At 36.0% G+C, this 21766-nt stretch overlaps 1 protein-coding gene across 1 annotated transcript in view; it reads left to right on the plus strand.

Annotated features, from left to right (window-relative positions):
- The first annotated feature begins 792 nt into the window (after positions 1 to 792).
- MS4A13 (membrane spanning 4-domains A13) overlaps positions 793 to 21766 on the plus strand; it is a 37752-nt gene continuing 16778 nt past the window's right edge. The window contains exons 1-5 of the mRNA XM_059929963.1: positions 793 to 849; positions 2751 to 2891; positions 6398 to 6454; positions 7413 to 7532; positions 16341 to 16436. Coding sequence (XP_059785946.1) covers positions 793 to 849; positions 2751 to 2891; positions 6398 to 6454; positions 7413 to 7532; positions 16341 to 16436 — 471 coding nt within the window. The remainder of the gene's footprint in view (positions 850 to 2750; positions 2892 to 6397; positions 6455 to 7412; positions 7533 to 16340; positions 16437 to 21766) is intronic.

Genomic DNA, 21766 nt, shown 5'->3' on the forward strand with positions numbered 1-21766 from the left:
ATGGCTAAATGGTGTAACTCATGTTATTGACCTAAGTATGCCATGTTAGAAGATGCTAAACAATGTAATTTCAGATCCACAAGTGGATGAAATCCCAGAAGGGGATACAATTATTAGCCAAGTTTTTAATGTTCACGTAAGTAAGAAGGTGATTTAAACATCAGGGGAAAATGCAGGAATAACAGGGAAAAAAAAAAAAAAACAGGAAGAGCCTTTAGGATTGTGGAAGCAACTTTGATAAGCTGTCTCATGGAGGAAAAAGTTCATCTTATAGAAAGACGAACTAGGTAGCAAGTATGTGTCAGAAAAAAAATCACAAGCCCATGATGAGTTTAAGTCCAAGAATTTGGTTTTAAAAATGCACACATGGCATTATGAGTTACACTGAATTGATTGTGAACTGCAAATGAACTGTGAACAGCTTTACTGAAAATCCTCTAACACTATTCCTTAGGTGTTCTTTATACTTTATCATCCAGAGACACTGTTCACTACTCAGAGAAAATATCTGTAATGTACTGATATTTTTTAGTCATAGAGGGAGGCTTTTCCGTTATGGAGACTGTTATTCAGAACAGGTGGATACAAATTGCCTCTAACAAGTAAGCCGTGGAAAAGCGATTGCTTCAGAGTTTGGGGAGGTGGTTGCAAAACCATAAGAAAAGAAATGAACTTAAGTACTTTCTTTTGAGCAAAGTGTGTATATGTGTTTTGTACTGTTTTGTAGACGTTTGCTAATAAAGATATCGCCAAAGATTAGAGACATAATCATCTAGAGGAAATGCTGGTAGTATGGCTCTATGTGCGTGTTGTTCAAAAGTCTCTACAGCAGATTCTCTTGTTTTAGGGGTAAGTAAGACTTCAATATATTCCTGCATGTAAGAACATTTAATAAGGAATATTCTTGAATCTGGAGGGCGGCAGATTTGGTTAAGTCAAAAGGGTAAAAGTTTTTGGGTTTTTAAAAAAATATTGATAGCCTTCTACAAATTTGATCTCATTGCCCTTTATAAACAGATATGTGCTTAGATATGTGTACTGACTAAATCAATACACACAGAGTAATGGATAAATCAAAAAAGTAATAAAAGAAAAACAGATTTTTTTAACTGTGAGAGAGATGTATTGCTGATCTTTTTAATTACTATATTGGTATCTATGCAGTAGGACTATTATTAATTTGTCTTTTCTATTAAAGTATAAACAGAGTTTATCTAGCTCTCTTAATAAACACCAAGGAATTTCAAAGATCACTTCTGAAGGGGAAAAAAATTTTTCCCACTGGATGTGAACGTCTCCTTTGAATTTGGCTACTGTGTAGACCAGTTGTCTAAGTCTCCTACCTGACTTGTTCAGCAGAGATTCTTAACCTCTTTCAAGTCACAGACTTCTTTGGGCATAGGAAGAAACTTCTGAATCTTTTCCCCAGACTCATATACATATCATAATCCTTTGCACTCACTTATGTGTGTGGAAAGGGAAGCATATGACCTCCTAGAACCCGTTCATTGGCTCTAGGTTAAGAATACTTTTTAAATGAGAAAAGTCATTTTGTCCTTCTCCAGATACTAGCAGCCTTGCTTTCTTGTAAGAGCCCTTTACAAGATTTGGCTTCTTAGGTATTTCATAGTTTCATATAGAAAAGCTGCAATCCATATAAAAGTAGGCACTATTTCTCAAGCCCACTCACTCCTTTTATAGTTAACAGAAAGTCATGTGGAATTAATGTTCTTGATACTGATGTGCTTGTTCAAGAGGTATTTACTGGGTGCCTGCTGTATGCTGGGCGCCATGTTAGAGGCTGGTGACAACAGTGGACAACTAAAGTCCAGGCTGTCAAGGATTTTGAGATCTAGTAAAGGATTTTCTCCCAGTCAGATCCAAAGAACCTTTGAAAATAATTTCATTCTTCCAAATTTGATTCAGAGGAAACCTTAAAATCTGAATCTAAATGCGTAAGTTTGTTACCCCCAAAAAGTGGGTTTTCTATGAAAAAAAATTTCTCTAAAACATATCTTTAATATGAGCCAATTGCATTTATGTGTTTCATAGATCACTTGCTTTACAAAGAACTGGAACCATTAAAGTTAAAATGTTAAATAGCTTCCTGTTAAAGTTTATGAAAGTGAAGATAATGTATCCTCTGAAATTTTTAAAGAGTAATTAAAAATGTGATTCATAGTTGAAATACCAGTTTACATATAAATTCAGAAATTTACTGGTACATATTTACTGGGATTATAATTGTCTTTTTACAAATTAAAGTTGAGTAATAATTATCCCCTACCAATAGGAAGACCTTGTGCAAGTAAGTCTACTTTGGGTATTCTTTGTATCTCTGTGTTGACTCTACCCCACCTCAGCATGCTTGTGAAAAAAGATCCATACCAAATGTGCCTTGAAGGAAAAGAAGTAACCTCAGTATTCTCCTGTCACGTCATTACTTGTTAGGTAGGGGGGACAGCCAGTAGTAGAGTCAGATTGTCAACTTTTCTATGGGAGAATTCACCAGAATTACTATTGAACAGTCTGATGCTCCAGGTATGACTCATTCCTATTTGGTAAACCTCAGTACTTCCTGGTAAGGGCCCTCTTTTTGGACTAACCAATCCAGAAATTTCATGGTTAAGTGCATTTCTATTTTACTTTCATCTTTTGTAAAAATGTTGAATGTTTCTCATAGTCAGCACTTTTTGGAATTATGTTATAAATTACATGGTTTTGGTACTAATAGCATTCTCTTCTCATAGGCTATCCAGATTATGATTGGCATCTTTAGTGTTTTCATGTGGTATCTCCTATTGATTTTGTATAAAGGACAAATTAAAGGAGTCTTTGGGACATATGAACCTATAACTTACAAAACAGGATGTTCTTTATGGGGAATTATTGTAAGTAGAATATATTTATATGATTTAATCATTCAGTAAATAATATTCATGCCACTAGTGGAACATAAGGAACAGTTTCTAAACAAAATTTTCAGGAGAGCTAAGTAACTAAATCCCATGTTGGTAATTTATTCAAAATCAGATTTCTTTTTTCAACAAGTATTTTTTAAGCACCTTTAATTTACCAGTACTATTACAAGAGATGTAGATATAGGAGTGAATACACAATGACAACCATAGGTTGGATTGTCCTTAGATATGTGAAAGACAGAATCTTAAGCATAATCTCCATTAGCATGGTTAATTTTCACATTTAGGGTCTTTACCTTAGGTTCCTCACACAATGAGTCTATACTCACAAATTTTCTAAATTTGTCATCACCTGCACTCTTCTGTGGTTTCTTACAGCCATAAGGTAGTAGGAAAGTCTGGGGAGTGTGACATCCTGAAAGCCAAGTGAACAAAGAAATAGGGAAAGATCAACTATATTAAATTGTGTTATGTTGTCAAATAAGACAAGGGCTGAGAATCGACCATTGGATTTAGCAATATGGAGGCCAATAGTAAGCATGACAAATAGTTTCATCAGAAGGTGGGGCAAAAGCCTGATTGGAATTGGTTTAAAAAATAATGAGAGAGACCCAGCGGTCCAGTGGTTAAGACTCTGCCTTCCAATGCAGGAGGCGTGGGTTCGATCCCTGTTCGGGGAGCTAAGATCCCACATGCTGTGGGGGAGGCCAAAAACTTAAAAAATGAAATAAAATTAAAAAATAAAAAATAATGAGAGGAGAGGAATTAGAGACAGCAAATACAGACAACTCCTTTAAGGGCTTTGGTGTAATGTGCTATAGAGGCATGAGGTAGTAGTTGAGGGAAGCTTGGGTCAGGGCGGGATTTGCTTATTTGTTTCAGTAGGTTGTTTCATGTCTTTTGCTGAAGGGACTGAACCAGAGGAGATAAAATTGATGATATATGAGATAAATGAGGGGAGGGAGGGATTATTAGAATCATGGACTTGGGTAGGCAAGAAATGAAGCATTTTAATACACAAATAGCTAGGAGTATGGACAGTTCATCTCTAGCAGTGGTTCTCAACTAGAGTTGATTTTTCCCCTCAGAGGACATTTGGTGATGACATTTTTGGTTTTCACAGCTGTGGGTGTACATCCAGTAAGCAGAGGCCAAGGATGCAGCTAAACATCCTCTAATGCACAGGACAGCCCCCAACAAAAAATTATCCACCTTTAATGTAAATAGTGTCCAGGCAGGTAACAGGAGGGAAGGTAGAGGACCAGAGAGAAAGGACAAATTTTATAGGTAGGTAGTCGGGTGTTGGGAGCTTGTGGAACTTTTCTTCTGATGACCTCAAATATCTCAGTAATTTAGGAAGCAGGATCATGATCTGAGAGTGTGAATGGCGAATGGATTGGTTGTTTGAGGAGAGAGAAGAGAGTAGGAAATAGTCATCTAGGAAAAGTGAGAGAGAGTATATGGATTGTGGAAAAGTAGTATGACTTTCATGCAGCATTAAGGACTCACTTAAGCTTTTAAAACATGATTGTCTAGTGAGATGGGTCAAGATGGTTATGTACATCTTTCTCAGGCCATGTTCAGCTGATGGACACAGGCATGTAGTAAGAAGGACAACTGCATTTAATCAAGATTTTGGTTTAACCATACAACTGTGATCAAACAAGAAAGGTGCAAAGGAGTTGAGAGTGTATAAAAATGAACGTTTTTAATAGCTGACCATGGGATTGAAGCTGGTGAAGGAAAGAATATAACAGAGAAGTAAGGGGCTCAGATTATAGCTCCAGATGGGGTCAAAGGATTGTTAGAGTTGCAGTACTGCAGGTTATGAGCTAGAAAGATGGGAGGTGGTGGACAGAGTGAGATAATTAAAATTGAGATTCGGAAGGTGTTGCACCTATTGACAGAAATAAGTACAAGAGAATGAACATGGGAGTGAGTGACTGAGATAAGTTAGAGTCAAAGGATTAGAGGAGAGAAATTCAAAGAACTACAAGCCCAGGTTATAAGAAAGATCATATAAGTATACTCTGAAATTACCAAGGATTAAGAGGTGTGAGAGAAAAGGTTAGAAAAGAATTAAAATCACCTAGAAATAGAAGAGTGACCAAGGGGCCAGTAGATGACTTCAACCAGAAGGGGTAGTGGGTGATAGAATCTGATAACATCTGATTCAAAGCTGGAAGAGAAAGAATGGTTGGAAGTAACAATAAGGAGCAAGGAGACCACTTACCCATGCTTAGAACCGGTGATATAAGGGCAGTAGGAGATAAGAGGGCCACCATTTGAGTGGGTTATAAAGGAAGCAGTGGCCTCTAGGAGAGCCACTGCCTTTGTACATTGGCTTATAGGTGTCAAAGCATTGCCTTGGAAAATAATAGGAGAAAAATAGTAAATTTGCAGATAAAATCCAGATAAATGATTCCTGTCCTTCAATGTTTTCAATCATTCATGTTATAAAAATATCATGGCTAGCTTCTAGATTAAATTGTCTAAAATTTCAATTAAATATAATCCAGTGCAAAATTTCTCATTTAGTTCATAAACTTTGAAAGGCATTTTGTAAAGCACGTGGTTTGGTAATCTAGTTAGCACTAGTTTAAAATTCACAAGGTATTTTCACTTTGTATTCTGAACTAGTTCTTACCTTCACTGTGTACCTTCTTAGAAATCTCACTTTTGCTACAGAATGAAGTGCTGAGTGTGTAGACTTAAGTTATCCTTGAGTAATTAGTAAGCTTCAAGTTTGGCCTTCCTGTATATGGTGTATAGTATGAATGCTATTTTTCCACAAATTAGCCTTTGACTTAGATCTTTGTCAAAACCACTAAAACAGATAAGGCAAAAGGAATATTTCACAGGGATTGTGCAGCCCACATTCAAACAATATGACATAGTTTTACACTTCTGGGAAATAGACAAAGTAGCCTGGTATGAAATAATGGAACCTCTTTTTAACAAAACAAACGCAAAAACATGAATAGCAGCTGTTACGCTAATAATGGCTACAGTCTCAGTTAAGAGATGTATTTTGTACAAACACAATCTGGAATAGATTCATGGACTACTTTTTTACATCTGGATTCATACACAGTAATTATAATCAGTGACAGCATCTCAATAGGAAGTATAGCATTAGAAGTAAGAATCGAATGAGTTCAGAAAGCATGCGCAGATTTAAGCAAACTTGGTCCCTGATTCAGGACTGCTTAAGTCATCTTTGGCATATTCCACAACCCTCTGTCTGAATTATGCCCACTGTCCCCTATATGTTTCTGTTATTAGTGACCATACTGTTATCTTCATTACTATATGATAATAAACTTGTCCTCACCTCTTCCACTGAAACTTCTTTATATTTTTTTACTCTTAATATTCTAAAAATAATTGACTTAGAAGAACGAGTTGTTAAAAATATTTTTTAAGTTGATGAGCATTATCAATGAGCATTTATAAATATCTGTTTTTATATCCAGTTTATCATTTCAGGAGTCTCCATAATAAGAGTAGCAAGGCATCCATCTCCACGCCTGGTAAGTTAAAATGTTTATGGTACCCTAGAAATCGCTTGTCACAAAGCTAAGTAGGTTTTAGTGAAAAGACAGTGGGCATTAAAAAATGAAGGAATCTACCCTACCTGTAAAATAAATGAAGGAATTAATTGAAAATCTAGGAGCATATAATTTAATGTAGACAAACATGCTATATTAGTTACAATCATATTATATAAAGGTTTCTAAGTTTAAGTGTGGAGTTTTCTTTGGTTTGGTGTTCTACTTTCTTTTAACATTGTGTGAATTTTACCGTTAGAAAAATATTTAATAGGACCTAATGCCTTTATATATAGACATAATTCTGCTGTAAAACTTCATTTTCCTAACTCCAACTTGGGAACACAGTTGTACCTTGCAACAAAATAGAAAATCTGTTCAGAATAAAGATCCATATATAGTAGAGGTGGAAAGATATTGGGAAGGAAAAAAATCTTAGAATCTTAGAGCTAAAAGATACCTTAGAAATTAATTAGTCTGCTCTCATAGTTGTACAGATAAAAAACTAATATCCAAAGATATTGAAGGATTTCCCTAGAGAATGAAAACCCAGGGTTAAAATTCATTGAATCCTATTTGGCCTGTTTCTGCAAGCAGTCATTTTTCATCTTTTTTTTCTTTTTACAGTGGAACTCCTTTTGTTCAAATCATATATTATAACCCTTTCTTCCAACTGACTCAGAAGATTGTAAAATATAATATTTTTGAGCCCAAATGGAAGATTGATGCTTATTGGTGTGATGATATTTCAATGTTTCCTCCAAATTAACTGGGTTTCTTATAAAATAGAAAAAGGTTTTACTCTAATGGCAAATATACCAACCCTTCTAAAGCTTCAGAAACTAGATCAAAGTTTTAACTAGATTTTTTTTTTCAGCAATACAAACTGTTTAACCAGATTGTTTATTCTGAGTATAATAATCCTATATCTTCTTTTCAGCTTACATGTACTATGATCATGAACATCTTATGCATAATTGTTGCAGTTATTGCAGTGGTTCTAACAGTAATGGAGTTGTCTTCTTTTGAGTCTGTGTCATATAGGAATTATGGACAAGCGGTAAGTGACCAATTCTATAGGAACATCTTAATTTCAAAATTATTCTTTTCAGAGATTTTGAAGCCTGAAGAGGTAAAATAAGGCTTTTATTGGCCCCCATGAAATTCTCTGATTTAGTAGTAAGCTCTTGATTGAAAGTTTTAATTCAAAAATAGCTCTAACATTTTTTTTGTAAATATTAATAGGATGTTTGAAATCTTGACATACCCAATTAAAATAAAGTAAAAAATTTGAAGACTTCAGTGATAAGTTATATATATAGTAGGATATATATATACATACATGTGTATGTATACATATATATATATACACACATTAGGATGATTCTCTTAATGAAAGAAAAGTATAATCCTAGACGTTAAAACCATTCCCCAAAATCAACAAAAGAATTCTGCTATTGATGCATATAGTAGTTGGAATTGTATACAGCTACACATTTCTGGTTTAACATAGATATTTTCATATATAGCCTATTTTTGTGTCTCACATGAATTTTGCTTTAAGTCCTCAAATGCCAAATATGCATGAATCTGCCTTGCTTCCATTTAATTAAACATCCAGTCACATACTTTGTACCAGAAAAATAACTATATCTCTTTTTAAGATAGTAACGTTCTCCAGTAAATGTGAATATCTTTACTGATATTACAGTAGATTTATTTCAGTTTTGTTGGCTTTAAATTCCAAATAACAGGGCTTCCCTGGTGGCACAGTGGTTGAGAATCTGCCTGCCAATGCAGGGGACACGGGTTCGAGCCCTGGTCTGGGAAGATCCCACATGCCGCGGAGCAACTAGGCCCGTGAGCCACAATTACTGAGCCTGAGCATCTGGAGCCTGTGCTCCGCAACAAGAGAGGCTGCGATAATGAGAGGCCCGCGCACCGCGATGAAGAGTGGCCCCCACTTGCCACAACTAGAGAAAGCCCTCGCACAGAAACGAAGACCCAACACAGCCATAAATAAATAAATAAATTAATTAATTAATTAATTTAAAAATGTTGTAAATTCCAAATAACAGAATATTAGTGCTGCAAAAGACTTTAACAATAATTATAAAAATCTTCCATTTAAAATGAGAACGGATTGGAGTGGAGCTCCTCTTTGTTACTGAACAACAGAACAAAACAAATAACAATTTGGAAATTTTAATTCAAAATAATTCTGAGTAGAAGGCTCATTCTAGATGAGGGATAAACTTCCTTCTCCTCCGCTATATACCCTCTCTCCATACCTGCAGTATATTATAAAGGGGACCATCAGATGAAGGAATCCAAACATGGAGAACAAAAGCCTAGAAGACAATAAGATGATGAGAGAAGATGCAGTAATACCTCCGAATAGATTGTCTGTCATGAATGATGTATTGATTTAAATAAGCATGCATCAGATTTTCCCTGTAAATTGTAAGAAAATTTTTCATTTGCCCTGGAAATCCAATCTAGGTACCTTCAATTCTTATTTCAGGGACAGAGATAGGGAGGGGTGGAATTAGTAAGTATAGAATTGTTGCAAGTTATTTTAGCTTACCACTCTTACTCATAAGCTTATAATCTTAGTTTAAGATAATATGGCATAATTGCCAAGACTTAACCTTTGCAAACAGTATTACAAACCATTGTACATTGTATTTGTCTGACATGAACTCAGTACTAATGATCAGTTTCACAATCTCCCAAACACAAGTTTCAGCTTCGTTTGCTGTAATTAGTTACACAAAATGAACTTATATACTGTCTTTTCCTAGAGGCCTTATAGAATTATATACCTACATTTTCTAAGGCAACCAATATTTTGCAAGATTTTTCATATGCCAGCTTTCTAACATAAACAAGTAGCTTGGCTAAATCCACAAACTCATCAAGTTATCAGTGTTCTCAGGTAGGTTCACCTATCTCCAAAAGTTCATGCCTCTGAAAAATACTTCTCATACAATAAATCCAGAGCTAGACTGCCTTTATTCAGATACTACCTTTCATATTCACTAACTGTGTGACCCTTGGACAAGTTTCTTAACTTCCCCGTTCTTTAGTTTCTTTATGTGTAAACGGAGAAGATGCTATCACATATCTATTAGTTAACTGCTCTGTCTCTCCCAAACTCCAAGCATGTTGTTCTAGTGTTCTAATGACTTTTCTACTTGGATATGCTTCTATCGTCATCATCTCAAACTCAACGTATATACAATGGAAAATGTTTACCTCCTCAAAGGTACTGTACTGCAAGACTCCCTTATTTCAGTGTCCTAGGCTCAAAACCTTGATGTAATCCTCAAACCCTTATCTTTTCACTGTCTTCCCAATTACCAAGTACTGTTTATCATTTACTTACATTTTTATTAATTAGTGATCTTTTGATTGTGACAAGAAATACAGCCCAAATTGACTTCCCAAAAAAGGACACTTAACTGACTTAAGCTGGATTCAGAGGCTTAAGTTATGTGTTGAGAACTCAGTCACTTTTTCTGTTCTTTTCCTATTTGAACTTCTCTGGCACATAACTTGCCACTTTCAGGGGAAGAGTTTGAGAATAACACTAACACACATAAATTATGGAGTGTGGGCAAAATTACTTTTTACAGTCTTGCCAACTAAGAGGTCACAAGTACTTCCCAGCTAAAATGCTATGATTATGTTTCTGTCAATAAAATTAAATGAGAATTCTTTACTTTGCCATTTCAAACCCCCTACAGTCTTTTCTTTATCTTCCTGTTAATATCATCATGAATGAACACTTTATCTGAATTAAACTTGCTTTATCATTTTCTCAAAAAATGTTATGTTCATTCTGGCATTCGGTTTTTTGCTCACATTACCAAACTGTAGGTCATGTGATATATAATTTAGCTTTATTATTGGGTTTTTTAATGTCTCCATTTCTTAATTATATTGTCACACTCTTAATTTATGTTATTAAATTCTTTCTGAAACAAAATAGGTTACAAAGAAACAAGTAAACTAAAGCTACCTAGAATATTGCTTTCCTCCTTCATTTTTCTTAGTCTTTATTTCAAAGGTCCTACCTCTTTACAAAGCCTTCCTAGATATGAATGGCTTAAGGTGAGTCTCCTGTCCCATATAATTGTTGATCAAGTTCTTATCCATTTTGACATCTTTAACCTTATCATATGTTACCTTATATTATCTTTCTATATTTTCTACTTGAATATAAACTGAGAAATCAGGAATTTTTTGTCATTTCATTCTTACCATCTAATCTCTACCACCTAATAATTTCTTGCATATCAAAGGTATTAAATAAACCCAACAGAAAAAGGGGGGAAGATGAAGGAATTGAAGGAGAGAGAATTATGATGTTATTCTTTCTGGGTCAGAATATCATTCTTGTCTTAACACAGCCATCACAGAAACTACATTTATTTTCAGGCTTAGTACCAAATCATCATCCTCATATGTAGTTGAAAATACCTTTCCAATAGCAACAAAAGGGATCTGCTTTATTTATCCCAGAAATCACAATCACCTTATACTTCCAAGTGAAATGTTTCTCATTTTGAATTTATTCATTCTTCCATCTGATACTATAGCAATTTCTGTGTGAGATTTTTACACATGTAAATTTAAGTAAGCTTGTAATTAATAATAGCTGTTTTAATGATGAGAATTGCTTGATAAAATCTCTTGGTGGCCCTCTTATCATTGGAGACAGAATAGCCAAATCTTGTTGACTGAAGAGTTTGGATAGTGAGCTGTGCCAGAGACTCTAGTGAAGAGAATGAGAATGAAGAGTTGCAAGAATTGAGACAAGACTGCTGAGTGATGAAGATCAAGAATTACAGCTGTAGATAATGAATTGGGGGAATGAAAGCTAGGAAAGTGAAGCAGAAAGCACAGGCGTAGGAATGCCTAGGGAAATCAAATGGTGAAAGAGGCTTATTTATTCTTCTGTTTCCCTTCTTTTCCTTGACTCTCATATTAGGAGCTCCTTCCATGACCATATCTGCACTTACTAAAGAAAATAATGCAAGTGAGGTCAGTGTGCCCTCTGAGCTTTTCCACAATCTGGGCAGAGGGCCAGTCTCCATGTGCTTCCTCTCTGCTTCTTCAGGTTTGCCTAGGATCTTAGCTGAGAGAACCGCATAAGGACTGGGCACTTTTCTTGGTGCTGTGACTTGGCTCAAGACTGGACCTCACTACAGACCTCTACCATCCCTACACATCTTAAAGACAGTTTCCAAGATCTTTTAGGTATCTTAAAATCTTAAACTTGGAGGAGACAAGATGGCAGAATAGAAAACTTGAGTTCACCTCCTCTCATAAGCACACCAGAACCACAACTAACTGCTGAACACCCGTCGATAAAAAAGACTGGAACCTACCAAAAAAGATATTCTACATCAAAAGACATAAGAAGAAACCACAACGAGACAGCAGGAGGGGCGCACTCGTGATATAGTCAAATCCCATACCTCCCAGGCGGGTGGCCCACAGACTGGAAAATAAGTATATCACAGAAGTTCTCCCACAGCAGTGAGAGCTCTAAGCCCCACATCAGGCTCCCCAGCCTCGGGGTCTGGCATCAGGAGGAGGAGCCCCCAGAGCATTTGGCTTTCAAGGCCAGTGGGGCTTGATTGCAGGAGCTCCACAGGACTAAGGAAAACAGAGACTCCACTCTTGGAGGGCACACACAAGGCCTCGGACACACCAGGACCCAGGGCAAAAGCAGTGACTTCATAGGAGCCTGGGCCAGACTTCCCTGCTGGTCTTAGAGGGTCTCCTGGGTAAGCAGGGAGTGTCTGTGGCTCACTCTGGGGTCATAAAAGTGGGTGGCAGACATATCAGGGAGTATTCATCTGCATGAATGCTCCTCAAGGCAACATATTCCTTTGGTCATTAGCACCAAGTCCTGGCCCCACTGAACAGCCTGTAGGCTCCAGTGCAGGCATGCCTCAGGCCAAACAAGTAACTAGGCGGGGGACACAGCCCCGCCCATCTGCAGGCAGGCTGCCTAAAGACATTCTGAGCCTACAGCCACTTCTAGACATGCCCCTTGACACAGTACTGCCCACCAGAGGGCCAAGACCCAGCTCCACCACCAGTGGGCAGGCACTGGCCCCTCCTGCCAGGAAGCCTCTACAAGCCTCTAAACCAGCTTAACCCACTAGGTGGCAGACACCAGAAGCAAGAAAACTATGATTCTGCAGCCTGCAGAAATGACTCCACAAACACAGATCAGAAACTACGCTGGGACCAGCTGGTCCCTGGCCCTTGGATGATGAGAGAGGTGTGTACTGCTGGGATACATAGGGCATCCCCTACAGAGGGCCACTTCTCCAAGGTCGATAAATGTAACTAACCTACCATGTACATAAAAATACAAATAGAAATTTAAACAAAATGAGACGGCAAAGGAGTGTGTTCCAGAGGATGAAACAAGATAAAACCCCAGAACGACTAAGTGAATTGGAGATAAGCAATCTACACAAGAAGTAGTTCAGAATAATGATTGTAAATATGATCTAAGAACTCAGGAAAAGAATGGATGTACAGAGGGAAAAGTTACAAGAAGTTTTTAACAAAGAGAATATATAAAGAACAACGAAACAGAGTTGAAGAATATAATAACTGAAATGAAAAACAGAAGGAATCAAAAGCAGAATAAATGAGGCAAAAGAATGGTTCAGTGAGCTGGAAGACAGAGTGGTTGGTGGACATCACTGCCATAGAAAAGAATAAAGAAAAAAGAATGAAAAGAAATGACAGTTTAAGAGACCTCTGGGACAACATCAAATGCACCAACATTTGCATTATAGGGGTCCCAGAAGGAAAAGAGAAAGAGAAAGGGCCTGAGAAAATATTTGAAAAGATAATAGCTGAAAACTTCCCTAAAATGGGAAGGGAAACAGTCACCCAAGTCCAGGAAGCACAGAGAGTCCCAAGGAGGAACATGCCAAGACACATAGTAATCGAATTGATAAAAAGTAAAGATAAGAGAAAATGTTAAAAGCAACAGGGGAAAAGCAACAAATAACATACAAGGGAATCCCCATAAAGCTATCAGCTGATTTTTCAGCAGAAACTCAGCAGGACAGAAGGGAGTGGCATGATATATTTAAAGTGATGAAAGGGGAAAACCTACAACAAGGAATACCCTACCCAGCAAGGCTCTTGTTCAGATTTGATGGATAAATCAAAAGCTTTACAGACAAGCAGAAGCTAAAAGAATTCAGCACCACCAAACATGTTTTACAACAAATGCTAAAGGAATTTGTCTAGGCAGAAAAGAAAAGGCCACAACTAGAAACAAGAAAATTACAAAATGGGAAAGCTCACTGGTAAAGGCAAAAATACAGTAAAGGTAGGAAATCATCCACACACAAATACGATATCAAAACTAGTAATTGTGAGAGAAGGAAAGTACAAATAGAGGATATTTTAAATGCACTGGAAATTAAGAGGTGAGCAATTTAAAACAACCATGTGGATATATACATAGACTGCTATACCAAAAATGTGTAATACATATACACACAAAAAAGAAAAAGGAATCCAAACATAATGCTAAAGAAGAGAACAAAAGAAACAAAACAAAAAAAGACCTACAAAAACAAATCCAAAGCAATTAACAAAATTGCAGTAAGAACAAACATATCAATAATTACCTTAAATGTAAGCAGATTAAGTGGTCCAACCAAAAGACATAGACTGGGTGAATGGATACAAAAACAAGACCTGTATACATGTTGTCTACAAGAGACCCACTTCAGATCTAGAGACACATACAGACTGAAAGTGAGGGTATGGAAAAAGGGATTCTATGCAAATGGAAATCAAAAGAAAGCTGGAGTAGCAATACTTATATCAGACAAAATAGACTTATAATAAAGATAGTTACAAGGAACAAAGAAGGACACTACATAATGATCCAGGGATCAATCCGAGAAGAAGATACAACAATTGTAAATATACATGCACCCAACATAGGAGCACCTCAGTATATATAAGGCAAATGTTAGCAGATATAAAAGGAAAAATTGACAGTAGCACAATAATAGTGGGGGACTTTAACACCCCACTTACATCAATGGACAGATCATCCAGACAGAAAACCAATAAGGAAACAGGCCAGACACATTAACATTAAATGACACATTAGTCCAGACAGACTTAACTGATATTTATAGAGCATTCCATCCAAAAGCAGGAGAATACACATTATTTTCAAGTGCACATGGAACATTCTCCAGGAGAGATCACATGCTGGGCCACAAAGCAAACCTTGGTAAACTTAAGAAAATTGAAATCATATCAACCATCTTCTCTAACCACAAGGCTATGAGTTTAGAAATAAACTACAAGAAAAAAACTGCAAAAAACAAAAATGTGGAGGCTAAACAATATGCTACTAAACCAACAGATCACTGAAGAAATGAGAGGAAATAAAAAAAAAATCCTAGAGACAAATGAAAACAAAAACATGACGATCCAAAAAACCTATAGGACACAGCAAAAGCAGTTCTTAGAGGAAAGTTTATAGTGATACAAGCTTACCTCAGGAAACAAGAAAAATCTCAAACAACTAACCTTATGCCTAAAGCAACTAGAGAAAGAAGAACAAACAAAACCCAAAGTTAGTAGAAGGAAAGAAATCATAAACATTAGAGCAGAAATAAATGAAATAGAGACTAAGAAAACCATAGAAAAGATCAATGAAATGAAAAGCTGATTCTTTGAAAAGATAAACAAAATTGATAAACCTTTAGCCAGACACAAGAAAAAAGAGGAGAGGGCCCAAATCAATAAAATTAAAAAGAAAATTGGAGAAGTTACAACTGACACCACAGACATACAAAGGCCCATAAGAGACTACTACAGGCAACTATATGCCAATAAAATGGACAACCAAGAAGAAATGGGCAAATTCTTAGAAAGGTACAATCTCCCAAGACTGAACCAAGAAGACATAGAAAATATGAACAGACCAATTACAAGCACTGAAATTAATTTGTGATTTTAAAGCTTCTGATAAACAAAAAGTCCAAGACCATATGGCTTCACACGTGAATTCTATGAAACATTTGGAGAAAAGTTAACACCTAATTCTCTGGAACTATTCCAAAAAATTGCAGAGGAAGGAACACTTCCAAACTCACTCTTTGAGGCCATGATCACCCTGATACCAAAAGCAGACAAAGATAGCACCCAAAAAAAGAAAATTACAGGCCAATATTACTGATGAACATAGACGCAAAAATCCTGAACAAAATACTAGCAAACTGAATCCAACAATACATTAAAAGGATCATACACCATGATCAAGTGGGATTTATCCCAAGGATACAAGGATTTTTCAATATCCACAAATCAATCAGTGTGATACATTAACAAATTAAAGAGTAAAAACTGTACGATCATCTCACTAGATGCAAATGAACTTATTTACAAAACAGAAATAGACTCACAGACATAGAAAACAAACTTATGGTACCAAAGGGGAAAGGGAGGGGGTGAAGGATAAATTAGGAGTTTGGGATTGATGTATACACACTACTAAATATAAAATAGATAACCAACAAGGACCTACTGTGTAGCATGGGTAACTGTACTCAATATTCTGTAATAACCTATAAGGGAAAAGAATCTGGAAAAGAATATATATATATATATATATATATATATATATATATATATATACATACACATACATACACATATATGCATATATAACTGAAGCACTGTGCTGTATACCTGAAACTAACACAACATTGTAAATTAACTATACTTCAATAAAGAAATTGTTCTAATTTTTACAAAAGATGATGCAAGATGTCTCCCTATTTTCTGGTTTCAGAAATTTGGGAGAGAAATTTCATGTGTTTTACTGGGCTTCTACCCCTTGGAATTGTGTATTGCTTTCACATACACGATCTTCGGCTATGTTGGTTTGGTAAGTTTTGATGTAACCCTCTGGCAAATCTAGAGATGTAGATTTCTAGTAAGCATACTCTAGGAGGAGATGAAGTGTTCTGATACAATATGTTTGGAACTAATAGAATATGTGATAATATTCACTTTTTTAATTTTTTCTTTTTTGTTTATAAAATTACAAAAGTAATATGTGAAACTGAATATTAAAATGTAAAAAAATTGTAGAGTAAAATGTTATTCTCCTCTAAATATAGTCCCCATCATGCTCACATACCAAAATCTATACAAAAAGGCATGCACACACATACACACACTTTTCTTTCTTACTAATTGTGTGATCATCTTATTTTGTTACATGCTTTTATTCTCAGCTATCATAAACATCTTTCCATTGTAAGCATATGTAAACAATGCCTTTTAATAGCATCATAGTTTTCCTTAGTATTTATTTTAACATTCCTTTATTGCTGCTGCATATTTAACTTTTTTCCAGTTTAAGTTATAAACATTGATGCAGTGAACATCCCACTACATATATCTTTGCATACAAGACTAGTATTTCTGTAGGTGGTTGCTTCCTAGAAGTGTAATTGCAAGTTTAATAACATCCCAAAATGCTGTATTAATTCACAATCCCACAAAAGTTGATGAGACGTTTCCTCTCAACCTTAAAAAAAACTAGATATCTAACACTCATTCATTCTTTCACAAATACTTATGGAGGGCCTATTATTTACTAGGCAGTGTAATAGGCACTCAGGTTGCAACGATTAACAAAACAACATCCCAACCATCAAGGAGCCTGCACTCCAATGGGAGAGAAAGACAATAAACAAACAAATATATAATTACTTCAGGAAGTGGAAAAGTGTTATAGAGTAAAACAAAACACAGTAAGGAGGTAAGGCAAAGATTATTTTACATAGGATGGTAAGGGAAGACCCTCTGATCAGAGACTAACTGAAGTGCATAAGTAACTATGAGACTACATGAAACACAATTTTCTAAGAAAAGGGAATGGTGGGGCTTCCAGAATTGTTAGGTGAGGATATGGCAGATTTCCCTAAAAAGAAATTATAAAACTGGACAAAATTGTCAATAAACGACCTTTTAAAGATTCTGGAAATTTACCAAAGCATATAACAAATTGAGAAGTGTTTGTTTAAGAAAAGTTACTGAACCTTGGGTAAGAACAGTGGATGTCTGTGACATTTTAGCTTGGAGCGGCTCTAATTCCTTCCAACTTGCCCCCTCAGCCCCAGGTTCGTTTTTGCAGAGGTTTACCTGGGTGAGTCAGACTGTGAGGACCAGCAGCCTCACTGCTGGAGAGGGCTTATTTTATTTGGAGCAGAGCAAAGAAAGTTTTATGACCAGGGGTATTAAAATAATAGTGATCTCCATTGCAAACAATCTGGAAAAGCCAATATAACACCTAGCCTAACTAAGATTACAATACTTGTTGAGGCAAGAAATTGGCAACCAGCCAGAAACTTAGCAGGGAGATTCTGAGACAAATATAACCATAGTGGGCCTTGATAGTATCCTATTTATCCCTTGTGGCTTGGAATATTACAAATTTGGGTGAGACTATGCATGCACTAAGGAGGCTGGAGAGGGCCCTAGTAAGCTCTCACTCCTGGCTGAATAAGAGGCCTTGCAAACACAAAGTAAAAGCTGTGACAGATTTACAAATGGCCTAAACTTTGAATACCTTCCTTAAGCTATACTGATTCATTGACAAAGTGTGGTAGTCTTATTAGCTTAAGGTGTATATTACTTTGCTGGGGCTGCCATAACAAATTACCACAGACTGGATGGTTTAAACAACAGAAACTTATTTTCTCACAATTCTGGAAGCTGGAATAATTCTAAGATCAAGGTGTTGGCAAGTGTTGGTTTCTTCAGAGGCCTCTTTCCTTGGCTCTTGGATGACTTTCTTCTCTCTGTGTCATCACATGGTCTTCCCTCTGTATGTGTCTGTGTCCTAATCCCCTCTTCTTATAAGGACATCAATCATATTGGATTATAGCCCACCTTGATGACTTCATTATGACTTCATTACTGCTTTAAAGACCCTATCTCCAAATATAGTCACATTCTGAGGCACTGGGGGTTAGGACTTTAACATGAACTTGAGGGGAACACAGTTCAGCCCATAACAAGGTGTTTAAGCATGAGCTCTAAGCAGTCATTGGCTGACCACTTATTCTGACCCAGGGGAGAACCCTAGGAGACCAGGGTTAAAAATAAAAACAATAATTAAAAACTAGAAAAAAGTAAACAGATATATCAGAGGCCACATACTGCAAGGGACACAGACTCCACTAGAATTAGTACAGGCAAGTCACAAAGGAAAGCAATAACAACCACTCCAGAGGGAAGCTGAGGCAATCAGAATCCAAAGTCACTAAAATATGTTATCTAAAATATTAATTTTTCAACAACAACAACAACAACATTTGACATGTGAAGAACAGGCAGTAGTGTCCCATACACTTGAAAAAAAAAGTCATCAATAGATACAGTTTTTTTGAGGGGACGGGAGAACAAATGTTGGACTTCACAAAGAAAGACTTCAAAGAATTAAAGGAAAACATGTTTAAAGAATTAATGGATGATGCAATGACTCATCAAGTAAGAGTATCAATGTCTACTACCTTGATTGTGGCAATGGTATCACTGTGTTTGTATATATCAAATAGTGCACATGAAATATATGCAGTTCTTTGTATATCAATTATGCCTCAGTGAAGCTGTTAATCTTTTAATAAATAAGATTATCAATAAAAGAGAGCAAAATTATTTAAGAACACCAAATGGAAATTCTGGAATTTAAAAATACAGTTACTGAAATGAAAAACCCACTAGAGGACCTCAAGAGCAAATCTGAGCTGACAGAAGGCAAAATCAGCAAACAGGATAGACCAATATAGATCATCCAGTCTGAAGAACAGAAAACAAAAATGAGCAGAGCCTCTGAGATTTGGGGGACACCATCTAGTGCACCAACATATGCATAATGAGAATACCAGAAGATGGGGGGGGGGCAAGAAAAAAACTTGAAGAAATAATGGGCAAAAATTTCCCAAATTTGAAGAAAAATTGTATTCTATCCATCTAAGAAGCTCAGTGAGCTCCAGTTAGAATAAACACAAAAAGACTCACTCCTAGATGCCTCAGAGCCAAACAGACAAAAGAAAATCTTGAAAGCGGCAGGAGAAAAATGACTTCGTGTGCAGTGTCACCACAATAATAGCTGACTCATCAGAAACAATGGAGGCCTAAAGGTAGTAGGATGGCATGTTAAAGTGCTGGAGGAAAAAAACAGTCAAGCATGAATTCTATATCCTTTAAAACTATCCTTCAAAAATGAAGGTGAAATAAAGACATACACAAAGATTACAAAGGCACAAAGGAAGGGGAAGGAATACAGCTACATGTCAACAAAGTTTCTATATTTTACTGGAATTAAATTAGCATTCATCTGAAGCAGATTGTGATAAGTTTAAATGCATATTGTAATCCCTGACCAAGGACTAAGAAAATTCCCAAAATTATAGTAAAATAAAATTAACAAAGATAATACACAGAAAGTATTTAATTTTTAAAAAAACAAGGAGGAACATAAAAGACATGAGACATACAGAAAATAGCAAAATATCAGACATAAATCCAGCCATTTCAAAAATAACATTAAAATAAAACTACAATGAGATGTTAAGTACCTAACAATGACTAAATTTCAAAGTACAGTTCTAAGTGATGGTAATGACTATGGATAAAAGAAATTTCTCACACACTCCTAATTGGCATATAAATTACTGCAACAACTTTGAAAATCTTTGGGGCATTATTTACTGAAGGTTAAGATGTGCATACCCTATCAGTAATTTCAGTCCTGATTATATACCCAACAGAAATGTGTGTATACATGTAGCAAGATATACTTCCAGGGAATGGCCCGCATGGCAGGAGGTGGCCTCCATCACGACTTCCCCACCGCTGTCCCCGCCTGCTGTCACTCTCCTGTGTTCACCTTCTATTGATATTAAAGCACGATTCACCAGCAAAAAAAAAAAAAAAAAGATATACTTCCAGGGAAAAAAATAAACATATATATCAGTATTATTCATAATGGTCCCAAAGTGGAAATGTATTCAGTGAGAGGTGAATATATTGAGAATAAAATTCTACATAGAAATTAAAATAAGCAATAACTACACTTAACAGCATAGGTCAGTCTCATATGTATAATGTTGAATATTGAAAGGCAAATTCAAAAGAATGCATACTTTTTTATTCCATTCATAGGAAGTTTGAAATCAGGCAAAACTAAAGCTAAACTATAATGTTTAGGGAGGGATGGAAGCTGTTGGTAAAATTAGAAAGGAAAGACAGGATTGATTACCTAAAAGTCAAAACGGCATTACTTTCAAGGGAAGGAATGGGTAATAATTGGGAATGTCATGACAAGGTGACTTTTGGGGTGCCGGCATCTGTTCATGTTACAGAAGACCATAAATATTTTATTTTAAAAGTCTGGGAGTATACCAAAAGTTACAAGTGGTTCAATAGCAGGTAAAAGAGTGGGTTGAGGTAGAGATGGAACAGAAAGAGGACAAATGGCACTTTAACATTTTATTCTATAAACATCAGTATTGCTTATATTTTTAAAAAACTAAGTACTACATGTATGATTTTAGGAATCATAATGTGATTTATAAGAAGTTAATTTTTTTTTCAGTGTTGCAAAAATGAAGATGATCATACAACTGTTACAGAGGAAGCTGAGAGTGCTTTTTAAAAACCTTAGAAATGTGAGAATTTTCCTGGTGCTGTTACCTGATGTGGGCCTGATGATATATCTGTGTAACAAAGCTGCTACAAAGTCCACAGATTTTGTGCAAAAGAAAATACAAAACAAGTTGAATTTTTCTTTTCAGTATTTCAGAAAATTCTTCACACATATTTTTGTAGGCTCCAATTGGAAAGCTTTTCCCTAATTAAATATGATATTATTACAAGGAAGAATTTATTTTCCCGGTACTCTGAATAGCTGTCAACTCTTCCTAATGGAGCTTTTGTAAGAGACCATAAAGATTTGCGACTGTCTCTAGAGTACAAGCTACACAGACTTAGAGCATGATATTGTATAATTCTCAGGAGAATTTTAAATAATTTATGCCTCTACAAGTAAAGAGTACATTTCAGTCTGAGTTCTTCTACCTGAGCTAGCTAGCTACCTGAGCAAAGTATGAATTAGAAGTCATCCAATTCAGTCCCTTCATTGACTGCTCCTTTCCTCATTAAAGTTCCTTTCTGCCCTGAAAGTCTCTGCTGTTCTTTCTT

The sequence above is a fragment of the Balaenoptera ricei genome, chromosome 8, assembly GCF_028023285.1.
Source record: "Balaenoptera ricei isolate mBalRic1 chromosome 8, mBalRic1.hap2, whole genome shotgun sequence".
NCBI lineage: Eukaryota > Metazoa > Chordata > Mammalia > Artiodactyla > Balaenopteridae > Balaenoptera > Balaenoptera ricei.